The sequence below is a fragment of the Podarcis cretensis genome, assembly GCF_951804945.1.
Source record: "Podarcis cretensis genome assembly, chromosome: 18".
Lineage (NCBI taxonomy): Eukaryota > Metazoa > Chordata > Lepidosauria > Squamata > Lacertidae > Podarcis > Podarcis cretensis.
The window spans coordinates 3,404,756-3,431,901 of record NC_137188.1 but is presented as its reverse complement, the minus strand read 5'-3'; the positions used below and the strand labels follow the sequence as shown (position 1 = coordinate 3,431,901).

At 46.5% G+C, this 27,146-nt stretch overlaps 2 protein-coding genes across 5 annotated transcripts in view; both read right to left on the bottom strand.

Annotated features, from left to right (window-relative positions):
- Positions 1-4,179, bottom strand: part of MYO1F (myosin IF) — a 56,377-nt gene extending 52,198 nt beyond the window's left edge. The window contains exon 1 of the mRNA XM_079960476.1: positions 3,979-4,179. Within this exon, the coding sequence (XP_079816602.1) occupies positions 3,979-3,981 (3 nt within the window). The 5' untranslated portion in view covers positions 3,982-4,179. The remainder of the gene's footprint in view (positions 1-3,978) is intronic.
- Positions 4,180-7,432: 3,253 nt separating this feature from the next.
- Positions 7,433-27,146, bottom strand: part of ADAMTS10 (ADAM metallopeptidase with thrombospondin type 1 motif 10) — a 54,988-nt gene continuing 35,274 nt past the window's right edge. For 2 of the 4 annotated variants that reach the window (XM_079960474.1, XM_079960475.1), the window contains exons 14-22: positions 26,927-27,050; positions 26,454-26,534; positions 25,591-25,754; positions 23,786-23,912; positions 21,933-22,062; positions 16,870-17,074; positions 11,108-11,284; positions 10,447-10,603; positions 7,437-9,737 (exon numbers count right to left, since the gene is read on the bottom strand). In XM_079960474.1, coding sequence (XP_079816600.1) covers positions 9,628-9,737; positions 10,447-10,603; positions 11,108-11,284; positions 16,870-17,074; positions 21,933-22,062; positions 23,786-23,912; positions 25,591-25,754; positions 26,454-26,534; positions 26,927-27,050 — 1,275 coding nt within the window. In that variant the 3' untranslated portion in view covers positions 7,437-9,627. Of the gene's footprint in view, positions 9,738-10,446; positions 10,604-11,107; positions 11,285-16,869; positions 17,075-21,932; positions 22,063-23,785; positions 23,913-25,590; positions 25,755-26,453; positions 26,535-26,926; positions 27,051-27,146 lie in introns of all 4 variants that reach the window. The other 2 variants (XM_079960473.1, XM_079960472.1) reach the window with 2 other exon arrangements.

The window sequence follows — 27,146 nt, the reverse complement described above, 5'->3', positions numbered from 1 at the left end:
TGTCCACTGTGGCTTACTCCCAGATAGATATGCAGAGCAGCACTGAGCGGCAAACTTTCTTCCAACCCGAGGGCCGCATCTCCTCCTGCGAAACTTTCTGGGGGCCAGCAGTCAGAGGTGGGCGGGGCAAGAAGCAAAGTGGGCGGAGCACCAGAGGTAAACCCCGCCACCTCGCCATAGCCAAGTTTCCACACACCCCTCTCTGTCTATCCTCCATGCAGGCAAGTGAAAGACAGGATTGGGGTACGAAGACACATTCCCAGCCGTGGGAAAATGCTCAGGGGAGGGAGCACGACCTGGAGAGAGAGGGTACATTTCCGAGGGCCAGACAAAGATGTGTGGAGGGCCATTCCCAGACACAAGGGGTTTAAATTGAAGCTAAATTGAAACAGGTGCTACTTATGTAGGTTTGAAAAAAGCAAAGCAAAATGTGAAAACAGAAAACGGCTGTTGAAGGATTGACAGCAGTCACTTCCCCCCAACATTTCTTGGGTGAAAATAGGAACTCCCTATTCCGTAACCACAGAGCCTAGGGCTTGCCGATCAGAAGGTCGGTGGTTCGAATCCCCGCAATGATGGGGTGAGCTCCCATTGCTCGGTCCCTGCTCCTGCCAACCTGGCAGTCCGAAAGCACGTCAAAGTGCAAGTAGATAAATAGGTACCGCTCCGGCGGGAAGGTAAACGGCGTTTCCGTGCACTGCTCTGGTTTGTCAGAAGCGGCTTAGTCCTGCTGGCCACATGACCCGGAAGCTGTACACCGGCTCCCTCAGCCAGTAAAGCGAGATGAGCGCCGCAACCCCAGAGTCGTCCGTGACTGGACCTAATGGTCAGGGGTCCCTTTACCCTTTACCTTATTCTATAACAACAACAAGGCATCTGCGGCATTGCTCTGTCGGAGAGGAGCATCACAGAATCACAGATTTGGAAAGGACCACGAGTGTCATCTCGTTCAACCCCCTGCAAAGCAGGAACCTTTTTGCCTAACGTGGAACTCGAACCCGCAACCCTAAGATGCATGCTCTCCAACATTTCTCTCATGAAAATAGAGACTCTGGGCGGCTTTCAACATATGTAAAAACATCATAAAAACATGAAACGTTAAAAAACTGCCTTCAGGTGTCTTCTAACGGTTGCATAGCTACTTATCTCCTGGGCTTGGGGATGGCACAACTCCAGACCCTCTAACATTTCTCTGATGAAAACAGGGACGTCCTAAGGAAAAGCGGGACATTCCGGCATCAAATCAAAAACTGGGACAGCTTCTGTAAATCCCTGGAAAATAGGGGCACTTGGAGGGTGAATGGCTGGATAGCTGACAACGCCAAGGTCGCAGGTTCAATCCCCGTATGGGACAGCTGCATTGCAAGGGGGTTGGGCTGGATGGTCCTCAGTGTCCCTTCCAACTCTACGGTTCTATGGTCTGACTTCATTTCCTGGTGATGCTAACCTTCCACAGCAATTAACGCCACCCAAAGTGGCCTGGGGGGTGGGGAAGGGGCTGAGATTCCTCTCGGATGCCTGTGACAAGAACTACAACCCCCATTTCCCAGCCTGGAAAGAGAGAGCGGTTGTTAAACCCCGCAGGCTCCAGGAAGTTCTCAAGCAGGACGCAAAGGCAGAAAACAACCCCTTGTTCCTAGTCACCAAAATCTAGTACTCCAAGGTAGACTGCCCTTGCACGGGGAGGCTCCAAGTTGCTGTCAAGGTGGATCTCTGTTAAGGAGAGCTCTGCTGGGTCAGAGCAAAGGCCTGCCAAGTCCAGTGGCCGATCAGACTCATGGGATCAGATAATCGTAGGACTGTAGATTCGGAAGGGACCTCCAAGGATCATCCAACCCAACCCTGTGCAGTGCAGAAATCTCAGCCAAAGAGATTCTCTCCCTCAAGCCCACAAGCAGGGTGTGAAATGAATGGGTTTGGGTTCTTTGAGGTAGACTTCCTTAGATCATGGAGGTTCCATTGCACCAATAGCTATCGAGAGATCAGCTTTCCTTCCCCAAATCTCTGCAGTCTAGTGGACATTACCACATCTCCTGGCAGGGAATCCTGTCAGAGGAACAGGATTTTCCCCCAGCCTGTGGACCGGCATGTAGGTCCCTCGTGGGCACTTTGGGGTCATGAGGCAGGGCTGGTGACCATCCCGGCTTGTGGGGAGAGTCGTGAGGACTTCATTCAATCTCCAGATTATCCACTCACTGCCTGCTTTCGTAGTGGGTGCGGTACACAATGCAGAATTTACACAACTGGTCTGAGATTCTGGCCTGCTAAGTTTGTTCATTCTGAATCGATTGTTCTGAATCTCCTGATGGGTAGGGATGCCCCAGGGTCTGAGGATCACAGGAGAGGGAGAACAAAACGTCATTTCAAGCCACTTTTTCCCTACTAATTTTAAACTCTGTGTTCTAGTTTCAGTGTGGCTATGCCCCAGAAATACATCTGAACATTGTTAAGCATGTAAGGACAAAAGAAGCAATTATAATTTAACAGTTTTCATGTTACTCTATTTTATCAAAGCAACTAGAAAAAAAATTATGATGGGAGGATCTCACACAGGTGAAGGGAAGCAGTGGAGAGGAGGGTAGGGTTAGGTTGAATTTGGGAGAAAAAAATTATATATGGATATAATAGATTCTTGTAGAATAGTAATATATTGTAACCAGAATAGAAGTTTAAAAGGGGAAGTAAATGTACTTTTTGTATTTTCATTATTGTAATAGTTATTATTATTTCTTATGGGTAGAAGGCAATGTTAATTTAGGCTTCTTTGTTTTGCTGTCTGTATAATTTTTTTTAAGCCAATAATAATAATAAAAAGAAATACATCTGAACCTGGACCCAAATATGTGCCATCTTGGAGCTGAATGTGGGATTTACTCTGTCTTTAATTAGCACAACAGAACGTCAGGATAAAGGCAGGTCTCGGTGGGAGTTAGAAGGGCCCTCAAGGATCATCTAGTCCATCCCCCTGCAACGCAGGAATATGCAGCTGTACCATAACAACACACAGTGAAAACAGCATCAAACAGAATCTGCCCCTTCAGTAGCATGAAACAGGGCTTCTACCTCGGATCGTTCAAAGGGTTGGTTTTGTATTCACCGTTAGCCAGAGTAGACCCTCTGAAGTGAGTGGACATGACATGACTGACTCTGAATGTGTCTACTCTGAGTAAAAACCCAGCGGGATGCAACTGAAGGATGCCAGTCAGAGTGGCAGGGGAGTGAAAAAGAGCAGAAACCACATCATGGACCTCACAAGGACTAGTCACTTGAGCTGCCCAGGCACCTTCTGGTGCCGAAACACATACAACTGAGGTCCCAGCCCAGCACTTCTGCAAGTTGCTTTTGGGACGAAGGCTGCAAGCAAGGCCTGCTGCGTTAGGCGTCTCCTCTGGACAGGGAAGCTTAATTTTGCCTTTTTTTATTTTTAGCAAACCAGCTGAAGAACACCACCCACCCTGGAATGAATCAGGAGGACCGAAATACACATGTGTCTGAATTGCACATCCTTGCACAAAAAAACAGAAGCAACGCACCAGACACAGAAATGGCAAAATTCCTTTTTGCCTGGGCAAGTACAACTTAATCCATCACCTCTGAATACACACACACACACACACACAAACAAACACATATAACAGTGCTGCCTTATTTTATCTGAAATAAGTCCCCATCGACTGAGTTTTTGAGTAAGCATGCTGAGGACTAGAACTTTTATTTCCCTCCCCAAATTCTCATGCCAAGTGGATGCCAAGCGGCAACTTTCCTTCAAGTAACCCTAGCAGTTTAAGCAACAAGTGGCATACAATTTGTCAGGGAATTTGGGGTGTGTGGGGGACTTACCCCAGCCGAACCCCCCTCTCCTCTGACGCCGGACACCTCTGGAACTCGGTCCATTTTGAGCAGTGCAAGCTGGGTGGCAAACCGGTTCCCGAAACAGGATTCCACAGCTAAGCTTGCCACCCTGAAGCCCAGACTTACCATGATCTCTGCTCTGACCACTCCCCAGGTTGGTGCTGAGACCCCCGCGATGGGTCACTGAGGTTCTCTGTGGGTCATAGATGCATTCCTGGCGCAGGGCAAGGAGCAAGTGGGGAGAGATCTTGCAGCGGTGAGCTTCAGAGCTGTGCAGACAGCAAGAGAGAAGTGGAAGCTCACCAGAGTCACAGCAAGTTCCTCTATCCGGCCCTCACCCCCCTCCCCGCCTTAATCTCCCCCTTACTTCCTCCTTCAGAGTTGTGCAGAGTTGTGCAGGTGACAGGCCTCTGAGGAGTCAGTGCAAAACTGCACTTTTATTTCAGGATGACACTCTCGAACCCAGAACCGGAATAAAATTGTAGAATTGGGACCCAAGGGCCATCTAGTCCAACTCCCTGCAGTGCAGGAATCTCGGCTGAGTTAATAGTTAATTGATCTCTTTCCTCCAATTTTCCTGTTCTGGAGGGGGATTTAATTTTTAAATAAAACCACACATACAGACACAGGCCTGGAAATGAGGCCAGATGAGGAACGATTGAGGGAACATAGAATCATAGAATAGAATCATAGAATATTCATAGAGTTGGAAGAGACCACAAGGGCCATCGAGTCCAACCCCCTGCCAAGCAGGAAACACCATCAGAGCACTCCTGACATATGGTTGTCAAGCCTCTGCTTCAAGACCTCCAAAGAAGGAGACTCCACCACACTCCTTGGCAGCAAATTCCACTGTCCAACAGCTCTTACTGCCAGGAAGTTCTTCCTAATGTTTAGGTGGAATCTTCTTTCTTGTAGTTTGGAGCCATTGCTCCGTGTCCGCTTCTCTGGAGCAGCAGAAAACAACCTTTCTCCCTCCTCTATGTGACATCCTTTTATATATTTGAACATGGCTATCATATCACCCCTTAACCTCCTCTTCTCCAGGCTAAACATGCCCAGCTCCCTTAGCCGTTCCTCATAAGGCATCGTTTCCAGGCCTTTGACCATTTTGGTTGCCCTCCTCTGGACACGTTCCAGTTTGTCAGTGTCCTTCTTGATCTGTGGTGCCCAGAACTGGACACAGTACTCCAGGTGAGGTCTGACCAGAGCAGAATACAGTGGCACTATTACTTCCCTTAATCTAGATGCTATACTCCTATTGATGCAGCCCAGAATTGCATTGGCTTTTTTAGCTGCCGCGTCACACTGTTGGCTCATGTCAAGTTTGTGGTCAACCAAGACTCCTAGATCCTTTTCACATGTACTGCTCTCAAGCCAGGTGTCACCCATCTTGTATTTGTGCCTCTCATTTTTTTTGCCCAAGTGCAATACTTTACATTTCTCCCTGTTAAAATTCATCTTGTTTGTTTTGGCCCAGTTCTCTAATCTGTCAAGGTCGTTTTGAAGTGTGATCCTGTCCTCTGGGTTTGAGTTTGACCCAACTGCGGGAGGCAGTGGAAGAAGACAGGAGTGCCTGGTGTGCTCTGGTCCAGGGGGTCACGAAGAGACGGACACGACTAAACAACAACAGCCTGGAAAATAGGAGACTGAGAGGAAACACGATAGCCATCTCCAGTCCTAGGAGTATTCAAGGGTGCTGTTCCTGCAGGAAGAACTGTGAGGGGAGGGTCTCTCATCAGGCAAGACCTCCTTCCACCTGCCTTGCTCCACCCTCTAGTCCCTGCTTTGCAATGTGTATTGTATTATTTTATGTACTTTGGCTTGCTGTTGTCTTATTGATTATAGCTTAGATATTATTTATTGTAGCTGTTGAGTGGACGTCTGTTTAACTTTTATATGTTGGTATTGTTATTTTATACTATTCTAATGATTGCTGAAGGGATGCGGGTGGCGCTGTGGGTTAAACCACAGAGCCTAGGACTTGCCGACCAGAAGGTTGGCAGTTCGAATCCCCGCGACGGGATGAGCTCCCGTTGCTCGGTCCCTGCTCCTGCCCACCTAGCAGTTCGAAAGCACCTCAAAGTGCAAGTAGATAAATAGGTACCGCTCCGGTGGGAAGGTAAACGGTGTTTCCATGTGCTGCTCTGGTTTGCCAGAAGTGGCTTAGTCATGCTGGCCACATGACCTGGAAGCCGTACGCCGGCTCCCTCGGCCAATAAAGCGAGATGAGCACCGCAACCCAAGTCAGTCACAACTGGACCTAATGGTCAGGGGTCCCTTTACCTTTACTAATGATTGCTGAATGTTACTTTTTTGGTGTAGGTTGCCTATTTTAAAATTGTTTTATTATCACACTTTTGTATTGCATTAGATTGTTATAAGATGTACATTTTTTGTTTCTTCAGCTGGTAAACCGCCTTGAGTATTGTAAGATAGAAAGACGGTATACAAATTAAAAATGATGATGATCTTCAAATATCTCAAGGGCTGTCACACGGAAGAGGGAGCCAGCTTGTTTTCTCCTGCTCTGGAGGGTAGGACTCAAACCCATGGCTTCACGTTACAAGAAAGGAGATTCCGACTAAACACCAGGAAGAGCTTTTTGACAGCAAGAGCCATTTGACAGTGGAAGGGTCTCCCTCGGGAGGTGGTGGATTCTCTTCCTTGGAGGTTGTAAAGCAGAGGTTGGGTGGCCATCTTTCATGGATGCTTGAGCTGAAATTCCTGCTAGATGGCCCTCGGGGTCCCTCCCAACTCCACAGTTGTATGACTCTATGATTCTGTGAAAAAGCTCTTTCCCGTGTGATGGAGTGAGATGGTGGCTCCAACCGCAATGAATCAAAATCATAAAAATAAGGGCCAATGAAAACCTGAACCTCTAGGTTAGAATGACTTTTGTCAAACCAGGTTCTGAAAGTTAATTAGTGCCCCCGCACCAAATTACCAGTTCAGAATGTGGCTCATTTCCTTTTTTAAAATAAGCATTAAAAATTGCTAATGTGACAGTGCAATGGCATGGTTTGAACAACAGCGAATTGAGACGATGTACAGATAATTACATGAAAATAAGGGCCAGAATGACTTTGTTTGGGAACAGTTACCAGCACAGAAAACAAGCAAACCACCTAAACAACTAACAGCGATGTGATGGAAAGTTGGGGTCTTCAAGCCCAGTAAATTATATAAGTTTGCAATGAAGAATATTTTTTGTTTGCGTGTGCCTAAAACTTCTGTCCTCTTAAAAAGTTGATGGCAAAATAAGAGTGGACGAAGGGTTAAGGATGCAATCTGCTCCAGTAAAATTTTGCATTTAAAAACACCCCCCCCAATTAGAAATCAGTCTCTTGTTGCACCAGAGTTGGTGGCTCTCACTGGGTGTGTGGATGTGACACGGAATGTACTGCTACCAGTGGGATTCCTGCCGTCCAGGCTCTGTGAGGAAAAGGAAAGTTGTTAGTTTGGCTGGGAATGAAACTTTACAGGGCTGCTGACTGAGGAATGGGAAGAGGTCCCAGGAAGTCAAAGGGACAAAGGGACCAAGGAGCCCAGAGGCCAGGGTGAGAGAAAGACAGGGTTGCCAGCTGACACGAGGTACCAATTACTAGGTTTAAAATCCAGGGTTGTACCCAACTCAGCACAGAACAAACCTCAACTTCACCATGCCCATTAATGCCAATGGGTCTATTTCAGGTGGAACTAAAATAGGATAAAACCGTATGTTTTTACATCTCCCCAACACCAGACATAGATGCCAATTCATAATAACTCAGAACCAGGGGTGGTAGGTAGTTTTTTTATTGTAAAAATCATGCTGTAATTTCTCTCTCTCTCTTTCTCTCTCTCTCTCTCTCTCTCGCTCACTCTCATCGTGGAAACAGGATTTTAAACAACTTCTATAATAACAATATTATTAATACAATATATCTGTATATATTTATATATGAAATGGTGAAATCTGACCCTGCCCACCAGAGGGCGCTCTGAGCAGATTAAGAAAACTAGCACCCAACTATCAGCTAGGAAGGTTCCTTTGGCGAAATGACGGATCTTCGTCAGCTTGTGTCCGGGACCCAAAGGAGAGCAAGTGACCAACATTTTGCTGGCGGCAAAAATCCAGAACTGTTGCTGGGTATCACTGAAGCTGAAATTTGAACTGGATTCAGTTAAAATTTTGAGGGAATGGGAAACAGTTTATGAGTAATACATTGCCCCACCTGGATGAGTGAAATCCCACAGGTCCCATAGACTTACCAGCGGGCTGTGGGGTACTTTGTGGGGTGAGGGCAATCTCTAACCAGATGGGAGAGGGAGAGGGTTGTGAGATCCACAAAAGGGGCAAAGGTGAACCAACCAGCCTCCCAGTGGCATAGCAAGGGTTGCCAGTGCCCAGGGCAACCTGTGGAACATTAGCACTCCCCGAGTCCCTTCCGCCAGTCCCATATTGAACAAAGTCAACAAAAGACTCTGCCATGTTGACCTCTGTCTCTTTGATGTGCACATCTTGAATCACTTGAGACAAGCGCGGGGACAGCGGGACAGGGAATTGGTCAGGAGAGGGTATCTTCTGAAAGCTTGTGCAGAGGGCACCCTAGCAACCAGTCACCACCCAAATCCATAGCTGTCAACTTTTTCCTTTTTTAAAGGGAAATTCTCTTATTCTGAATAGGATTCCTCGCAAGAAAAGGGAAAAGTTGACAGCTATGCCAAATCCGCCCATGCAAACATTGGGAGATTTTCTGTGTAAGCTGTTACTACTATTATTATTTTTTTGAAATTGTGCACACCTAAGAATTTTGTGCCACTGCAACTCCCCCACCCCACTGTCTGATTTTGAATTTCTAATTTTGATTGCTCTGGAATTTGGCATGCTGCTCTACACCTTCTTAAAAAGATAATTCTGGAATTGAAACGTACGCAGCTTTACTGTAGTTTCGAGTCTCCCAGGACAGGAAGGGACCTCCATCAGGTTTGTGAGAAACCAAGAGAGGTGAAGGAGTTCCCCCCTCAAAGCACCAATTTATCGTTCACGTCCGCAAATTCAAAGGGAAGACCATGGAAGCACATAATCCCCAAATTCAGTGGGACATAAACAGTTCCAAAAAATATCCTAGGATCTTCCCTCACTCGCAGGCTCTGATTTGGGCCGCAAACCCCTGGGCTCTGAAAACAAGAGGTCTGTGTCCAAATTCCTGGATCTTCCTCCTTTGCGGCTTTGGAGAACCCCAGACCTGGAGATGAACAGGTAAGATCCTGTCACCTGCTTGTTTCTCTTAAGCGAGCCCCCGAGGCCTTGCTGTATTCTTTTCTTGGCCATTCACCTGCAGCTCGGGATCCCTGCCCCACTCCCAGACCCAGACTCCTGTGCTATGCCTTCTCTGTGGGGCTCGCAACAGCCAACCCACTGAGTAGGGGAGAATTCTGGGACTGGAAAAATGGGGGGGGCACTAGTGACTCGGGTGGGCTACTCCCACACCGTCGAGTGGGCAGGGCAACGGCGGCACCCAGCTGTGATACTAAAATAAATAATAATGTCAGAGTTTCAAGTAATGCACTCCACAGCGCCTTGCCCAGGTCCTCTGCCCGAGGCACAGCAGCCCCCCGCACCGCGCTCTGCTGCGCCCCCCACGGAGATTCTTGCCTGCTCGTTGGCAGCCCTGGGGGAAGGGATGGGTGGTGGGGCAGGGGAAGGGCACAGCCATCCCTTGACCCGAGCCTTCCCGATTTCCTTGAGGCGCCGAAAGCGCGCCCCCCCCCCCAGCCACCGCTGCCCGTTTAACGCCCCTGGCAGGTTTTGCAGCACATCTGTCGGAAGTAAGGCCGGCTACAGAACTTGAACTTTAGCACCAAAGGGCAGTAGGCGACCTTGTTCACATCTTTGCATTCTGGAGAGGAAGAAAACGGAGGGGGGGGGGAGAGAATGTGTGATGTTAGTGGGTCAAGAGTAAGAGGGGACATGAAGACGTTTACGAAATCATGTGCAGTGTGGAGAAAGTGAAGTTTTGCTCCCTCTCTTGTCACTCTAGAACTTGTGGACATCAGATGAAGCCGAATGCAGGAAGATTCAGGGCAGATGAAAGAAAGGAACTCACTGCCTGGTAGGCCAGGGGTTTGGGATGGCTGGGCTAGGTATTTGTTGACTAAAGAGCCCAGCCCCTTCCCAGGCCCTAAGGGTTCTAGCTGTGGGGATGTCTCCTCTGGGCTCTCCTGATCCTTTGAGGAGCCTGGCAGCTAAGGACAGTCTCTTTGGGGTTCAAGAGACGGGTGACAAGGCATCTGCATAAAGTGGACCACGGAGCAGGTCCATCTCCTCCTTGTCGCTGCCATCATCAGAGGACTCTGCTCCCAAGCGTTCCTCGTCTAGGACTAAGGCAGTTTATTTAGGTGAGACCCAGGCTAACCCCTCCCTGCCCAGCTGGCCTTCTGTGGTTTACACGTTCCGGCCCAACAACGTGTGTAAGTCCCAACAACTGGCCCCAAAACAGCCCAAGGTCCTGCGTTAGGTCACAATAGCTTTGTCTCATCGGGAACAAAGTTTTTTGCCACCCCGGCCCCCGGGTGCTTGATACAAATGTTGGAGCAGCACGCAGGTACCTTCGGGGTTCTCTGTGGGTCCCGAGTCACACTTGCTCTCGCACTGCTGTGCCACCGCAGGCTTGAGGGCTTCTACGCACTCCCCGGAGGGCTGCCCCGTGTGGGTCATGCACTGGACCGAACGGCGTTGCTGGCCAAAACTGCACTGCCCAGAGCACTTTGGGGAAGAAGAAGGAAGATGCAGGAGGGTTAGGATGGGCTAAACGGTATGAAGTAAGATCGTAGTCCTCATGATTTAAATAGAAACACAAGAAGCACATAGAGGGACAGACGGATAGAAAATTTTGGACTTGCAAAACTCTGATTGTACTCTTATTTCCCCCTAAATGAAATAAATATAAAATAAATAAATACTACATAACATTTAGGAATTGCCTGAGAACATTCCTGTTTACCTGCTGGATTACCTATTGAGTCCCCAAGCCTTCACCCTTGGTTTGTCCCAACCAATATGGCTCCCCAGTGCTTTCTCCATTGGTTTGACCCACTCAGTATGGCTCCCCATCCCCTTCGCCATTGGTCTGACCCAACCAAGATGGTGGAGCAGCTCTATTGACCTCCATTGACTCTTTGCCTCTGGTTGAGGCTCCCCGCAGTGGCTTGGCCTAGTGGAACAGTCCTTGCCAGCTCTCGTAAGTGAAAGAGAGCAGCAGTTCCATACCTCTCCCCACTCGCCGGTGACCCACCGCGGGGGTGGACAACGCCGAAGGCTGCACCTTATACTGGTTGGGGGCTTGGCGTCCTCGGGACACTGGGAGGTGGGCAAGGTGGAGGTGTGGTCGCCGCTCTTGCAGAGGACGATTCGGTGGCGGAAGCCGGGCCCGCAGTTTGGGGTGCACTGTAGAGAGAGGATGCTGTTATGGACTGGGGCAGAGAGAGAGAGAGAGAGAGAGAGAGAGAGAGAGAGAAAGGATAGCTGAGCTGAGCTGAACTGAGCAGCTCGTCTGGCACATGACCCAAATGTTTGGTTGTGACAGGGGGGAGTGTGTTAAGAATTTTAAAGTCTTAGATATATAACAAATGTTCATAAATGTACCAACCAAGCATGTACATTGATCAGCACAGGAAGACTGACCTGAAACCATTTTTGATTCCCAAACTGACCAAATGTTTTCTCTGCGAGGTCAAAGGAAAATGGAAAAGCCTCCCCATCATCTTTTCATTCACAAATCCTGTCTTAGGGGCATGTCTTGTTGGTTTCTGCTCTCTTCACTGTGCAGCGAAGTGCTTGTCACGAGACAGGTGTTTACATTCCACAGTCTGTGCTGTTGGGTTTTTCCCACGGGAAAGGAGACTGGTTGTGACGTACACTGGTTTCCTGTTTTTCACTGTGTTCTCTCCGTGCTTTAGAGGAGAGAGGATGCTTTCTCTGCTCCGGCAGAGGCAAGATGTTTTTCTGTAATCTACCAGCTTTGAAGTGTAAATAAAGTAATATAGAGTATGTGGCACGCACTCCTCATCATTCCGCTGTGCTTGGGACACTGCAAATTCAACATTCTCTGGTTATCGGGCCCAGAAAAACGCAGTCAAAGTGACAGATGGACTTCAAAATGCCGGCAAAGAATGCAAAGGAATGCAGAGGGATGGATCGGACGATATCTCTGCGCGTCAGGATGATTTATGAGAGGTATGTGCTCATGCTCCGGGCAGCCTGCCAGCTTCTAATTAGTGGCTTTATGGCTGGACTTTGAACTTTTAGAAAGCCGTTTTGCCGGGCACAGGCAAAGGCTCAAAGGAACAAGCTCCTATGCTGGGGGAAACCGAAAGTACCTTTTAAAAGTGCTTTTGGAATGAAGCAGCTGCAGCTGTACACAGACGCAGCTTGTATAAAGCAGCTTGATTTGAAGCAGAAGACGCAGCTTATTTAATGCTGCAGAAGGCTAATGCCAGAGTCATGATGGCTAGCTGCAGAAGGCTGGCTGATGCAAGTGGGGAATCTGATGCCAATCAGCCACATGCTCAGCTCAGAGTAGCCTGTGATACTGCCGTGATTCAGAATGAAGCAGACCGCCGGGGTGATAGCTGCATGGGTAAGGGGGAGTCTTCACAGACGTCATCCCAGAGTGCAGTGGAACCACCAGATGGCGCCAAAGCTTTGAAGGCAGTGAAATGCTACTCGTGTGGACGTCTAGGCCATATGAAGAGGGAATGCAAATATCCCAGGGCCAAGACAGAGCAGCGCAGCGAAAGCTCATCGCGTGGAAAAGGCCGAGGCAAAGGCAAAGGTCCGGTGTCCAGGACAACGCAGCACAAGGCAATGGTCTCATGCTTCGCTCCAAAGGTTGCAAAGGTCCAGAAGACGTATAGATCTTTCTTCGTTGTTGATTCGGCTGCAACGCACCACATGTGCAACGATAAGCGACTGTTTGTGTCTTTTACACCGCAGGAAGGTGCGATTCACCAGGCGGATGACCACACAATCCCCAGTAAAGGCTACGGAACTGTTGTTCTTCACAGTTTGGACTTATCGATACAGGATGTGCTTTATGTACCGGATGCCAAACATAATCTGCTCAGCGTTGGACAGCTGAATGAGCAGAAAATTGACGTTTCCTTTAAGAACAAAAGGTGCATCATCACAAAGAGAAATGATTATGTATTGCATGCTGAATATGTTGATCGTTTGTATGTTTTGTATTATGATGATGTTGAGCAGGATGACACTTGTTGCATTGCAGGTTCTAACAAAAGTTTGCATGCAGGATGTATTGATGATTTTCACCGAAAATTTGGTCATTTGAATTTTGAGGCAGTATCTAAAATGCCTGCCTTGGTTGAAGGTATGACTATTAAACCCTGCAGGTACCACATGAAGTGCAAGGCATGCACAGCAAACAAGGTGAAAATGGCTGTGAAAGGTAAGGTGTCTAGTAGGCAAGCTACAGAACCATACCAGGTTGTTCATGCTGATTTGGTTGGACCACTAGCACCCTCTTTGGGTGGAAATAGGTACTTCATGGTTCTCATTGATGCATTTTCCAGGTATATTTATGTGTACAATCTCAAGCAGAAATCAGAGGCTTTTCCAAGGTTCAAGGAATTCTGTGCTTGGTTGGAAAATGTGCATGGTAAGAAGATAAAAATTCTTTTCACTGATCGTGGGGGGGAATTCACTTCTCAGCAGTTTGAAGCTTTTCTGACTGAGAAAGGAATTCAACACGATTTGTCTAGTCCTCGCTCGCCATGGCAGAATGGACTGTGCGAGAGGGCAAATCAAACATTGCTTCAAGGGTTAAAAACCTTGCTGCATGATGCCAATCTTCCAGAGAGTTATTGGGCCGAATCTCTCTCGTGTTTTGTTTACAGTTATAATCGCAGGTTATCTTCAGCGATTGGTTGTACCCCCTATGAGAAGATGTTTGGCAAGAAGCCATACATCAAACACATGAAAATTTTTGGTTCTGACATGTGGGTTCACTCACCACAAAGCTCCAAGTTAGACAAGCGTGGATTGCATGGTATCTTTCTAGGTTATCAGAAAGGGTCTTACAGAATAATGATGACTGACTCCAAGACAATTAAGCTCACAAGAAGTGTTGAGTACAATGCCAAGTGGGGGGAGAATGTGGGAATTTTCCAATGTTATCCTGATGACAGTGATGAGACTGAGGATAGTCAAAAGCAGCCACAGCAACCCACACCCACTGATGAAGGTTCTGATTCTGAGTCTGAAACTGAATCGGGTGATTCAGAGGATTTCAAGAGTGCGAAAGCCTCTATGCGACCCTCTGAAAGCTCTGATCAAGAATTGGAAGAACCATTGTTCACAATAGGTCACTTTTCTCCCAAAAAGGAAGAGGAGAGTGTTGAAGACTTAAGGCTAATTCGTAGATCACAAAGAGCAACAAAAGGCAGACCTCCAAAGAGATTTGCTGATGAGTTTGCCAAGATAGCAGTAACAGCTGTTAAAAGCTCCAAGAAGGTATTTGAACCTTCAAGTTTCCAAGAAATCCAGGATTTGGATTCAAAGGAAGCTGAGCCATGGTTAAATGCCATGAAGGCTGAGCTTGATTCCTTAGAAAGGAACAAAACATGGGACCTTGTTCCAGTAGTTCCAGGAATGAAACTGCTTGGAAGCAAATGGGTCTTCAAAGCGAAGACTGATCAAAATGGCAAGGTAGTCAGACACAAAGCCAGATTGGTAGCCAGAGGTTTTGCACAGGTACCAGGTGAAGACTATCACGAGACCTACTCACCCACAGTGAGGTATGAGAGCATTAGGCTTATGCTCAAGCTAGCTGCAGAGGAGAATCTACACATTAGTCACCATGATGTGAATACAGCTTTTCTGTACGGATCTCTAGATGAATCACTTTATATGCTTCCACCTGATGGCGTACAGGTAAAACAGGGATTTGTTTGTGCTCTGAAGAAGTCCCTTTATGGTCTCAAACAAAGTGCTTGGTGTTGGGACACAAAACTCACTGAAGTATTGTTTTCGCTAGGTTTTAAGCAAGGGAAAGCTGATCCATGTGTATTTGTCAAAGAGGAGGGGCAAAAGAAACTGTATTGTTTGTTTTATGTTGATGATCTTTTATTCTTTTGGAAAGATGTCACAATGTACAATAACGCCCTAGCTCAACTGAAAGAGCACTTTGACATGAAAGATCTTGGTGAGGTAAACAACTACCTATCTCTGGAAATAGAGAGAGATCAAGATGGTAACATTCTAGTACACCAGTCACGGAAAATTGCTGATGTGTTAAGCAAACTAAACCTGATGGATGCTAAACCTGTAGACACACCGATGACAACAGGTTATCAGGTAGATGACACTGAAGAAGCATTTTCTGACACTACACTGTACAGAAGTGTGCTAGGCAAGCTAAACTTCATTGCCAGATGTTCAAGACCAGACATGCTGTTAGCTGTAATTTGCTAAGCAGACAAGTCAACAATCCTACTGTTAAGGATTGGAAAGCTCTGAAACGTATAGCGCGCTATTTGAAAGGCACTATGCATTACAGACTGAGATTTAACAATCAGAAGTCTGGTGGTCTTGAGATATTTGCAGATGCAAGTTTGGGAAGTGACACTACAGACAGGAAAAGTACGTCTGGAGTTTGCTATAAGTACAATCAGGGTCTATTTGATTGGTCATGCAAGAAGCAAACAACAGTTAGCTTAAGTACTTGTGAAGCTGAACTGAATGCACTGTCTTATTCACTCAAAGATTGTGAATGGTTGTTACAATTGTGCAAAGACATGAAAATTCCTGTCAAATGTCCAATCCAGGTTTACCAGGACAACAAAGCATGTTTGGCTTTGCTGAATTCTGAAGGTTGTAAGCAAAGCACGAAGCACTTGCAATTGAAGGTGCAACATGTTAGGGAACGTATTCAGAAGGGACTCGTAACGGTGTCCTATATGCCAGGTAATGAGATTCCTGCTGATGTATTGTCCAAGATTGTATCAAGGGATCAACACTGTACCTATGTGCAGAAGTTGGGTTTGTACTGATATTGTACGAACACGCTGCCCAGTGATGTTCACAGAAAGGGGGAGGATGTTGGTTTCTGCTCTCTTCACTGTGCAGCGAAGTGCTTGTCACGAGACAGGTGTTTACATTCCACAGTCTGTGCTGTTGGGTTTTTCCCACGGGAAAGGAGACTGGATGTGATGTACACTGGTTTCCTGTTTTTCACTGTTCTCACCGTGTTCTCTCCGTGCTTTAGAGGAGAGAGGATGCTTTCTCTGCTCCGGCAGAGGCAAGATGTTTTTCTGTAATCTACCAGCTTTGAAGTGTAAATAAAGTAATATAGAGTATGTGGCACGCACTCCTCATCATTCCGCTGTGCTTGGGACACTGCAAATTCAACATTCCTGTCTGTGTTTGAATGGGGTGAGCCTGTGACCTGACTCAGGAACTAAGTATTTGTCATTACAAAAGACTGGCCAAGCTCCCCAGGGTATCCAATCAAGTGAGCATTAACAGGTAACCTGTCAGATGTGATAAACAACGCACTCAGATTTCTACTGTAGACCGCCTTTTCTGTGATGTAGGTATGATGTATCGGGGTGGTGGTCTTGGGTTACACCCCTTCTGTGATGTATGTATCATGTATGGAGGGGTGGTCTGGAGCTCCATGGCAGGGAATTTAAAATTTCTATATAAGGGTAGGCACACCTTTGTTCTGGATTCCTCCTCCTTTCCTGTGTGTGAAGGGGGCACCCTGTTGCAACAGATCAATAAAGATCAGGCTTACTAGCTGCTTTGCTTCTCAATACTCTCTGGTTGGTCTCTGTTATTTTCTCCTACCAGTAGGGAACCTACGTAAGGACACTATATGGGCTCTTGGATACCCCACAAGGGGGAAGGGCAGATTTTTGTTTATAACAGTAGCTACTTGTTTAATCGGTGCGTGTGCTTATGTGCCATGCTCAGTACATATTAGACATTTAAAAAGACACAGAGGCTCTTACCTCAGACCAGTCGAGGGCGGCCCATTCTGGGGGGCAGGTCTGGTTGCCGCAGGGCTCCAGCACGCGGGGGCGTGGAGAGTTGCAGGCAGTGTCGTCCAGGATCTTCTCCTCCGTGGTGGAGATTTTGCGCCGGCAGGTCACGCTCCGGGTGCGAACGCCCTGGTTGCAGCTGCGGCTGCACTCGGACCAGTTCCCGATCACCCAGCTGACAGAGGCGAGAGGCAGAAAGGATAAGCTTGCTTCCCCTGTGTGCTGGGAAGGGTGTGGGGAGAAAGGGCAGCTACAGGCCCTGGCGGTGCAAACGTCCAGAGGAGGGAAATTTGGGGGTTTAAATGAGAGAAGTAAATTCACTCAGGGGCATGTCACAAAGTCTCCAGAGCTTCCAAGGGGAAATGCTGTAAAGTTTTAGAGAAAAGGCGAGGAAGAGGTGACATGACGGGGTTTTTAATGTTACGTGTGGCATGAAGAAAGTTTTTCTCCTGACACTAGGACTTGTGGACATCCAGTGAAGCTGAACATTGGAAGATCCAGGGTGAGGACTTCCGGGTTAGCGCCTCCGGTAATGACAGAATTCCTCTGATCAGGAGGAATTTGCTTCGTAGGAATCCGGGTCTGGCCACCACGGCGAAGGCGGAGACCCACTAGAAATCACAGGCGGGTGAAGCCTGTGAACGTGGGATTCGGCGGGCACCTTTTGCGCCTCCCCTACTTGCGGGGAAACCCGGTTTCAGGGATCCGGAGTAACGTGGGGTGAGCGGCGCGGTGCTTCGAATTGACTGCTTCTTCCACGGAGTGAAGCCGCATAGCTGTTGCCAGAGAGCGCTGACTTTTTCCTGTGGACAATTTGATCTTAAAGCAACTACCCGTGAGTAGAGCGGAGAATTGGATTTTTAAACGTCTTAATTTGGTGCCGAAACGGGGAGGTCTAGAACAGGAAGTCCACCTTCCCCTTTTGTAAATAGATTGAAGCAATGAGGATGCAAGCTGAAGTCTCGGAAAGCCTATTGTAAAGGACTAAATTTCCATCAGTAAAAAATACTAAACCCCCCTTGGTGGCAGGAGAAGAGGGGGGGAAGTCTTGGACTGTGTATACCTGCAGGAGAGAGCGAACAGAGTTAATATACCATCACTCCGATCCTGGAAACGGGCTGCCAACAGGACTGACCGTGATTAGAACGTTCACTGACAGTTAGTTAAATAAGAGGAATACATTGTTTCCATGGTCTCCGCCTGCGTTTTAAAAGGAGTAAAAGTAACAGAAAATTGAAACTAACTTTATTGTTTGAATTGAGTTTAAAAGGACTAGTACAAATAGAAACTGTTTCCCTCTAGAGGAACTGTTTCCCTCTAGAGGAAGCTTTTGAAACTGTCACAAGAGTTGAGCTGGGGGAATTTCCAGCTGCAAGATAAAAACCTGTGAGATTCTGGGGACCTTGAATCGGTTAAGAATGTTGACAGAAGAGTCCTTAGTGGTTGTATTAGGTAAGATAAGTGACTCACTGGAACAGCTTCACAAAAAGGTGGATGTGGTAACTACCAAAATTGACAATTTGGGACAAAAAGTGAACACCACTATAGAAACTATTCAGAAACTGACACAGGAATCTACTTTGACATGGCAAACTGCGGAGAAGGCTAGGGAGAAAGTTATTGCCATTGAACCTAAAGTAACACAATTGGAGAGAGAGAGAGTCCCAGCCTTACAGATGCAATTTGATGACCATAAGTTGATGCCTGCTATGATTGAATTTAAAGAAAATCAGATTTTGAGGATCAGAGCCCTACCTGAACTGGAGAAGGAAAGTTTGATAGATTTCCTTACACAGGAATTTGATGACTTTTGGGACTGGGACTTGGGTCAAGAAGAGATTAAAACTGTGAGGACTCTCGGACTTGGAAGAGGAGGGAAAAAAGAGAAGAACAAAATAAGAGACTGTTGGAACTACCAGAGGAACTTAGAAGAACAACAGTCAAGAGTGGAAATTTTGAAAGACGTCCTGAAATACCTTTCGGATCTTAAATTTAACTACGGAGATTTGGTTGCCCTGTTGAGAAGGAATAAAATCATCTTTAGGTGGGAGTTTCCCCGAGATCTACTCTTTAGTCTCAAAGGAAGGAAAATGAAAATAAGATCAGTGGAAGATAAAGTAAAGTTCATGTATAAATATGAAGAAGACTCGCAGAAGGGACTTGGAAAAGAGTTAAAAGCATCGGACAGAAGATCACCAGGTTGGTGGACTATATGGAATTGGCGGAATGGACTGGCAGAATCCGGGACCAGGGAGAAGAGTCGGTGGAAGAAGATTGGAAAAAGTTTTAAGACTATTTATAAAAATATTGTAAAATTAATGAGTGTTAGAAAAATGTTGGAAAGGAGCTATATGGCTTTAGTAGAAATGTTACAAGGAATTAAGTACAAATAGATTATTAGAGTATTAAAGGGAAAATAAAGTTAAAATATGTTAAGACAATTATATATTAAAGGGAAAAATAAGGTTAGAATATGTTAAGATAAATTACAGGACAGAAAACAGAGGAAGATGGAAAGGAATTGCTGAAACAGTTAATTAAAGTGGAATACAAAAAAGGGAGGTGTGAGGAGGTGGTTGAAACAAGTAAATGAAAGTTAAGATACTGAACTTATTAGATGTGTTTTAAATTGTGTTTGTTTGGTTTTGTTAATTTAATGTTTGGGGGTTGGTGTTGTGTGGTGTTTTTGTTTTTGTATTGTATTGTTTTGTTTTGTTTAATTCTTTGTCATTCTTTTGCAGTTTTTAAAATGTTAATAAATATATATATATATTTTTTTAAAAGGAACATCATCCAGGGTGGATAAAAGAAAGTCCTTTTTCACACTGCGCATGGTTAAACCCTCTCATCACAGGGATGACTGCCAGCTTTAAAAGAGCCCATTTTTAAAAGACCAATTCATGGAGGGGAGGGCTGTTGATGGCTAGGGCTGGTCAATATATTGATATATCACCCCAAACCAGTTTGAAGTCCGAATGATGATATCAGTTTCATAGTTTTTGACCTGGCAATATATCGTGAATCATGATGTGTGTGTGTGTGTGTTTGTGCGTGTCAGAGAGAACAACAACTACCAGACTTTTAGAAGACATCTGAAGGCAGCCCTGTTTAGGGAAGCTTTTAATGTTTGATGTATTATAGTATTTTAATATTTTTTTGGAAGCCGCCCAGAGTGGCTGGGGAAGCCCAGCCAGATGGGTGGGGTATAAATAAATAATAATAATAATAATAATAATAATAATAATAATAATAATAATAATAATGCAAAAATCACAATGTGGGAAAAACCATGCAGCCAGCCAATGCCTCTACTCCTTTGCTCCATCCTTTGCGGTAAATTGTGATGTTTATTTATCTGGTGATATATTGTGATGTTGAAAACGAGATACAGTCATACCTCAGGTTAAGGACGCTTCAGGTTGCGTTTTTTCAGGTTACAGATCGCCAAAACCCAGAAGTACCGGAACGGGTTACTTCCGGGTTTCGGCGGTTGCGCATGCGCAGAAGCACTAAACCATCCTTTGTGCATGCGCAGAAGCACCGAATTGCAACCCTCGTGTGCGCAGATGCAGGTTGTGAACGCTACGGGTTGCAAATGTGCATCTTGCATGGTTCACTTTCGCAACCCGAGCGTCCACTGTATTGCCCAGCCCTAGCTATTAGTCACAATGGCTGTGCTCTGCCTTCACAGCTGGAGACAGTAATGTTTCTGGACACCGTTGGCTCTTGTGCTTGGATCCTGCATTCACACAGGCAACATGCTTAGCCACTGTGAGAACATGATCCTGGACTACGTAGGCTGATCCAGCAGGCTCTTATGAGCTTCTGTTACCGAATCTGTATTTAAATTAGAATCAGAGCTTGGTGGATAAACCACTAACTGGATTTCTATCAGTGGCTGCATGGATGGTTATAGCTGCATTCTGGAAGGATTCGGTTCAAAAACAGGATGGCGTATAATTCCTTACAGGGTGGGGGAGGGGACTGGCTCACAAGATTGGCAAGAGGAATGAAGCACCCAGAACACCTTTCTGGGAAAACGGTGGAGCTTTCACAACATTCAAAAATCACCCAAGAAACCAAAAACCAAAGGTTTATGCTGACTTGCGGATCACTTAAGATGCATTCTGCTCTAAGTTGTGGCGTACGTAGGGCAATACAGGTTTTCACAATGTATTTCGGGGGAGAAGATAAATAAATATTTCAAAAAGAAAGGGAAAGGGATGCATAGGTATGTAAAAACTAAGAGACCCTCAAATGTTTTCTTGGAGGAGGGGAGAGTTGGTATTTTCCCTGCCTCAATTGGATTGTTGTTGTTATTTAAATTTTTATACTGTCTTGTACCTGCAGGTCTCAGGGAAGTTACAAATTAAGATTACAATATAAAAACACAGAACACATAAAAAAACGCAAACCAAAAACCCCAATAACCCCCCCAACACATTTTAAAAGGCCATCGGAAGTCAATCAGTCATGCCTGGGAGAAGAGGAACATTTTTGCCTGGCACCTAAAGGTGTCTAATGAATGCGCCAGGTGGGCATCCCTGGGGAGAGCGTTTCCACAAATGGGGAGCCACTGCAGAAAAGGCCCTGTTCTCGTGTTGCCACCCTCTGGACTTCTTGCGGAGGAGGCACGTGAAGAAGAGCCTCAGATGATGAATCCAGAGTCTGGGATGGTTTATATGGCGAGAGGCAGTCCTAGAGGTATTGTGACCCTGAGCTGTTTTAGAGGTCAAAACCAGCACTTTGGATTGGGCCTGGAAACCAATTGGCAGCCAGTGGAGTTGGACCAGACTATGCCCCGATGAGCAACCTGGATGCTGAATTCTGCACTAGCTGAAGTTTCTGAACCATCTTCAGATACAGCCCTACGTATAACGCATTGCAGTAATCTAACCTCGAGGTTACCAGAGCATAAACAGTAGTTAGGCTTTGTTTGCCTGTTGGATAAAAGAGTCTGGGCACTGGGCCTCTTTTGGGGTGCCCCTCTCCCTAGGATGCATAGCCCCCCACCCCGAAAGCATCTAACTTACGCCGGCGGGCAGGGCTCAGTGTTGCACAATCTCTGTCTCTCGGGCAGCTTAGTGTCGGGGCTGCAGAGGTGGTTGAAGACGGTGGAGCTGTCGGCTTGGTTGCGGCAGACGACGGGCTGGACCTGGCTGCCTGTAAGGAGGGCGCTGAGTGAGGATGCTGAGGTCTGAGCAGCGAGAAACAGCAGCACCTTCTCACTCCCTCCCCACACCCTAGGTGCCAACTCTCTGGGGCCCTGGGTGCTTGAGCATCCACAAAATTCCCCTAGGGAATTTCAATGCCAGGGCCATGCACGCTGCATGGCACCCACGGTCCCAGGCACCCACGATCACGGGGCCAAGTTGCCACTCCTTCCCCTGCCCCTGGTTCCATAACACCCCCTAGTTTTTCTTTTTTCTTCCCCCCCCCCCGTAAAAATGATATTTATTACTTTTAAGGCTTACAAAAAAAAGAAAGAAAGAAGAAATAAAAGAAACAATACAATATAGACAATACAAAACACAACCTTAACATCTAAACACCATAAACTATACAAAACAAAACAAAAACAATTTAACACACATCATACCTTTACCATAATCTATCTTTCATTCCCTTGTTTCCTTGACCTCCTCTCACCTCCCTCCTTGTATAATAATAATAATAATAATAATAAATTTTATTTATATCCCGCCCTCCCCAGCCGAAGCCGGGCTCAGGGCGGCTAACAACACTAAAACAGTACAACATTATAAAAACATTATAAAAATTAATTAAAATCAAAATTCCACTTCTATACGTTATCTCAGCAAATCCTTTATCTTAAAATATTTTTAATCTTATTCCCCATTAAATCTAATATACCTATTTACACTTAACCTCTTAAAACATTTCCACTAAGGCCAAAAAAAAAAAAAAAAAAATCCATTCCAAGATTTTTCTATCCCTCATTAAATTTTACAAAATTTCCCTATATAGACTTTAAATTTTCCAATCTTCTTCACCGTCTCCTCTTCCTGGTCTCGGCCTCTGCCAGTCCTTTCTGTCAATTCCATATAGTCCATCAACACCCCCTAGGTTTTCAATGGTAGGAACTGCCTGCCCTCAAAGCCCCATAAAATGTGTGTTTTCAAAAAGATGTGTGGACAGAAGTAAGGGTTCATCTAGCTCAGAGCTGGCTACACTGACTTGGAGATTGAAACCTGGAAGCTTTCCCTTATAAAGCAACTGCTCCACCACTGAGCTACTGAAGTAATTTTCAAGTCCCCAGTTCTCTAGGGGTTCAGGTGGGGTTTGCTCCCAGCCGCACCTGAGATGTTGTTGGGGATTCGAACCCAGGACCTACTGCGTGCAAAGCAGATGCTCTGCAGTTGAGCGATGGCCTTTCTCCTACAAATAAAGCAAGATTCTAGTCCTCACAGTTCTGTATGGCTTAAATTGGAACATGGGGGTCTGCCTTGGAGCAAGTCTTCCCAAAGGTCTGCCGAACTTAGCAGAGTCTCTACACCACTGTCAACACAAAAATGGCAGGGTCTCTCTAGGGGTTCAGGCAGGGGCCCTACCTGGGTTCGAACTGGGCAGTGCTGGATTACCAAACAGGCAGAGTAGGCACCAACCTATGGGCCCCACACTTTTTAGGGGCCCCACAATAACAGATCAATATAAGATTGATGTGATATTGAAATAAAATTGATTTATTGAAATCGTTGGTTGGTAAAATCAACAACATATTAGGAGATAATTTGCACAGGGCCCCCTGATATTTCGACTACCCAGTGGCCTCCACAGGGTTTAATCCAGTACTGGAACTGGGGACCTCCTGCATGCATACTGCTGCCGCACCTCTGAGCTGGGCCCTTCCAATAAAGAGTCTTACCTCCGCCACAGAGGGCTGAGCATTTTGTCCACGAGACATACTGCCACAAGTACTGGGCGACGGAACCACGGACAATGGGTGCATTGAACTTGTAGCGGATTCTCTGCAGTTCTTCCCTGACGAGCACCTAGGGGTGGAAAGGAGAGGGAATAGGGAGGCACAGCCATGGTTGGTGGTGGAGAACCCCACACTTTCCCAAAAGGACCTCAGAAGCAGAATTCTCTACTGGAAAATAAAAAAGCCACCCCCACTCCCTGTAGCTGTTCTGTTGCATGACTTGCGGGACGTTATTGCAATCAATCCAACAATTCATGTTTTGCCAGATGGGCACACGAAGGGGCAAAGGTTCACAGAGGTTTCCTACAAAAGTTGCTAGAAGGAACTCTTCCTGAGATCACTTCCTTTGTCTGTCTCGGCAGGAAGCTGTAGTACTAAATCCTTCCTTCCTGTCTCAGCATCTCTCTCTTACTTCGTCATGCCTCCAAACTGGCCACACATGCATGCCTAGTTCAGGCACCATTTTTGAACACTTTTGTAACTTAGATAGTGATTATATGTCTGCCTTCATTTTGCTACTGTACTTCCTTCTTCAAGACCGAGCTTATGTAAGTAAATACTACTTTTACTTCTTCACAAAGCAATGTCATCATCATTATTACAGTGGTGCCCCACAAGACAAACGCCTCGCAAGACGGAAAACACGCTAGACGAAAGGGTTTTCCATTTTGGAGGTGCTTCGCAAAACGAATCTCCTATGGGCTTGCTTCGCAAGACGAAAATGTCTTGTGAGTTCCTGCGGGTTTTTTTCCTTTCCCCCCCTTTTTCTAAGCCGCTAAGCCGCTTATCAGCTGATCCACTAAGCCGCTTATCAGCTGATCCGCTAAGCCGCTAATCAGCTGATCCGCTAGTCCGCTTATCAGCTGATCCGCAGATCCGCTAAGCCACTAATAGCGCTAATCCGCTAAGCTGTCAAAGGGCTCGCTTCGCAAGATGAAGAGACTCGCGGAACGGATTCTTTTCGTCTTGCGAGGCACCACTGTATATCATTGTATTGAAAAGTTGGAAGGGATCTTGAGGGTCATCTAGTCCAACCCCCTGCAATGCAAGAATCTTTTGCGCAGCACAGGATTCAAACCCACAAGCCCAAGATTAAGAGTCGAATGCTCTACCAAATGAGCTATCGCAGGTCCTTGGGATTGTTATTTTTAAGGGGGAGAAAAGGGGTACTGCCGGGGGAAATCCAGTCTGCTTTAAAGCAGCCCAGATTATTGTTTCTAGAAGATTAAATCAACCTGGTTTTAGCTTCCAAATTTAAAGCTACAGAGTATGGTAGTTGCTGATCTCATGCACGTGAGCAAGGAAGAATAATAACTAAATAATATATCCTCTCCTAAGGCTTAAACCCATTTCTACATTATATGACCCTCGGTCCAGCAAGGATCACATGCCATCCCAATTACATGGCCAATCAGCTTTAGCTGTGTGCTGAGGTCAAACAAGGGCAAATGGAGACTGTTAGTGAGCATGGCCATAGCTGTCAACTTTTCCTTTTTCTTGCAAGGAATCCTATTCAGAATAAGGGAATTTCCCTTAAAAAAAGGGAAACGTTGACAGCTATGGGCATGGCGTCCTTTACTGGTCGCAGGGAGAATCTTGGCTTATCAGGGATCACCCTAAAGCAGCAGTTCCCAAACTTTTTCGTGCCCCACCACAAAAAGCACTCTTCAGTAGAGCAGTGATACCTGCTTTACAAATACTGATAGTCTTAGATACCGCATTTAGTAACCCCTGTTCAGTCAACGAACCATGACGATGAGGGTGACGTTGGTGGGGCCCAGGGATTCCAGGGACTCCAGCTCGTCTTGAGCGCGTCTGTAGTGGAAGGTGGTCCCGGCGATGTCAAAGCGCCGGGGTGGGTCAATGGAGAGCTTTCCGTTGACAAAGTATTCGTCGTTCTCCCCTCTCAGAGCTGGAAAGAGAATCCGGGGTGTGTGGGGTGTGACCAAGTCAGGGGTGGGCTGAAGCACTTGCATCCCCCCCCAAAGGATTCAGGGATATTTTTCATAAAAATCATAATTGTATTATTTGTTCCCCACCCATCTGACCAGATTGCTCCAGCCACTCTGGGCGGCTTGCAACAAAATATTAAAAGCACAATAAAAGATCAGCCATTAAAAATTTCCCTATATGGGGCTGCCTTCAAATATCTTCTAAACATCAGATAATTGTTTATTTGCTTGACATCTGACCACCGAGAAGCCCCTCTGCCTTGTTCCCTGCAACCTCACTTCTCGCAGGGAGGGAACTGCCAGAAGGACCTCAGAGGTGGACCTCAGTGAACGATGGGGGTGGAGATGCTCCTTCAGGTATACAGGGCTGAGGCCATTTAGGGCTTTAAAGGTCACAACCAACACTTTGAATTGCACTGGGAGCCACTGTAGGTCTTTCGGGACTGGTGTTATATGGTCCAGCCAATGGCTCCCAGTCACCAGTCCGGCAGCCGCGTTCTAGATTAGTTGTGGTTTCCGAGTCACTTTTGAAGGTAGCCCCATGGACAGCACATGGCAGTAGTCCAAGTGGGAGATAACCCACATGCAAAACCAGAGTTTGGAGGTGACCTCAAGGACAACCCGCCTGGGATCTTCCCTGCTTAGCTAAGGTTTCTCACCAAGGTAGTTCAAGGAAAGGTTGAGCTCCCGAATGTCGATATGCACCGATCCTTTGGGGATCCATATCACCTCTTCATAGCCTGTGCGGCAGATGGAGATAATAAACCAAGGTAAGTTCTAAGGGGGTCCTCAATGCTCAAAAAGCTAAGAGAGAAAATTTGGTGCAGGGAATTGCAAAGCACATGAAGAATTGTGTTGATGCTGTCTTCTACTGAGTCAGTGCTGGGATGGGAACATGGGAGACCAGGCTTCAAATTAACGTTTTTTAAGGGCACTGGGCAATAGGCATTGCAGGCATTGGGCCTATGCACAGCTGGGAACCTCCCCAATCAAGTTCCACCTGTGCAATTTATTTTTGAAAGCACCTGCCTTGGAATAGAAAAAAACATTTGCCTACAACATGTCAGAACCGTCTTGGCCACTCTCTGTGCTGTACATTTGTCCACCCATTGGGTCACCAGGCGACCCTCACCTCCGTCCGGCAGCGAGTGGTTGAAAAGTCCTTCAATGGTCTCGCAGGAGCTCCCGTCCCCTCCGCAGACCCGGCACTTGTCCTCCTTGGTGTCCGAGCCCAGGATGCGGTCGCAGCCCACGTGCTTGTAGGAAACAAAAGGAGAGGTTTGACGGAGGAAGTTCTTGGAAGAGTTAGGGATGGCCACTCAGGTTGGGCGATACCAGGTTTTCAACATTGC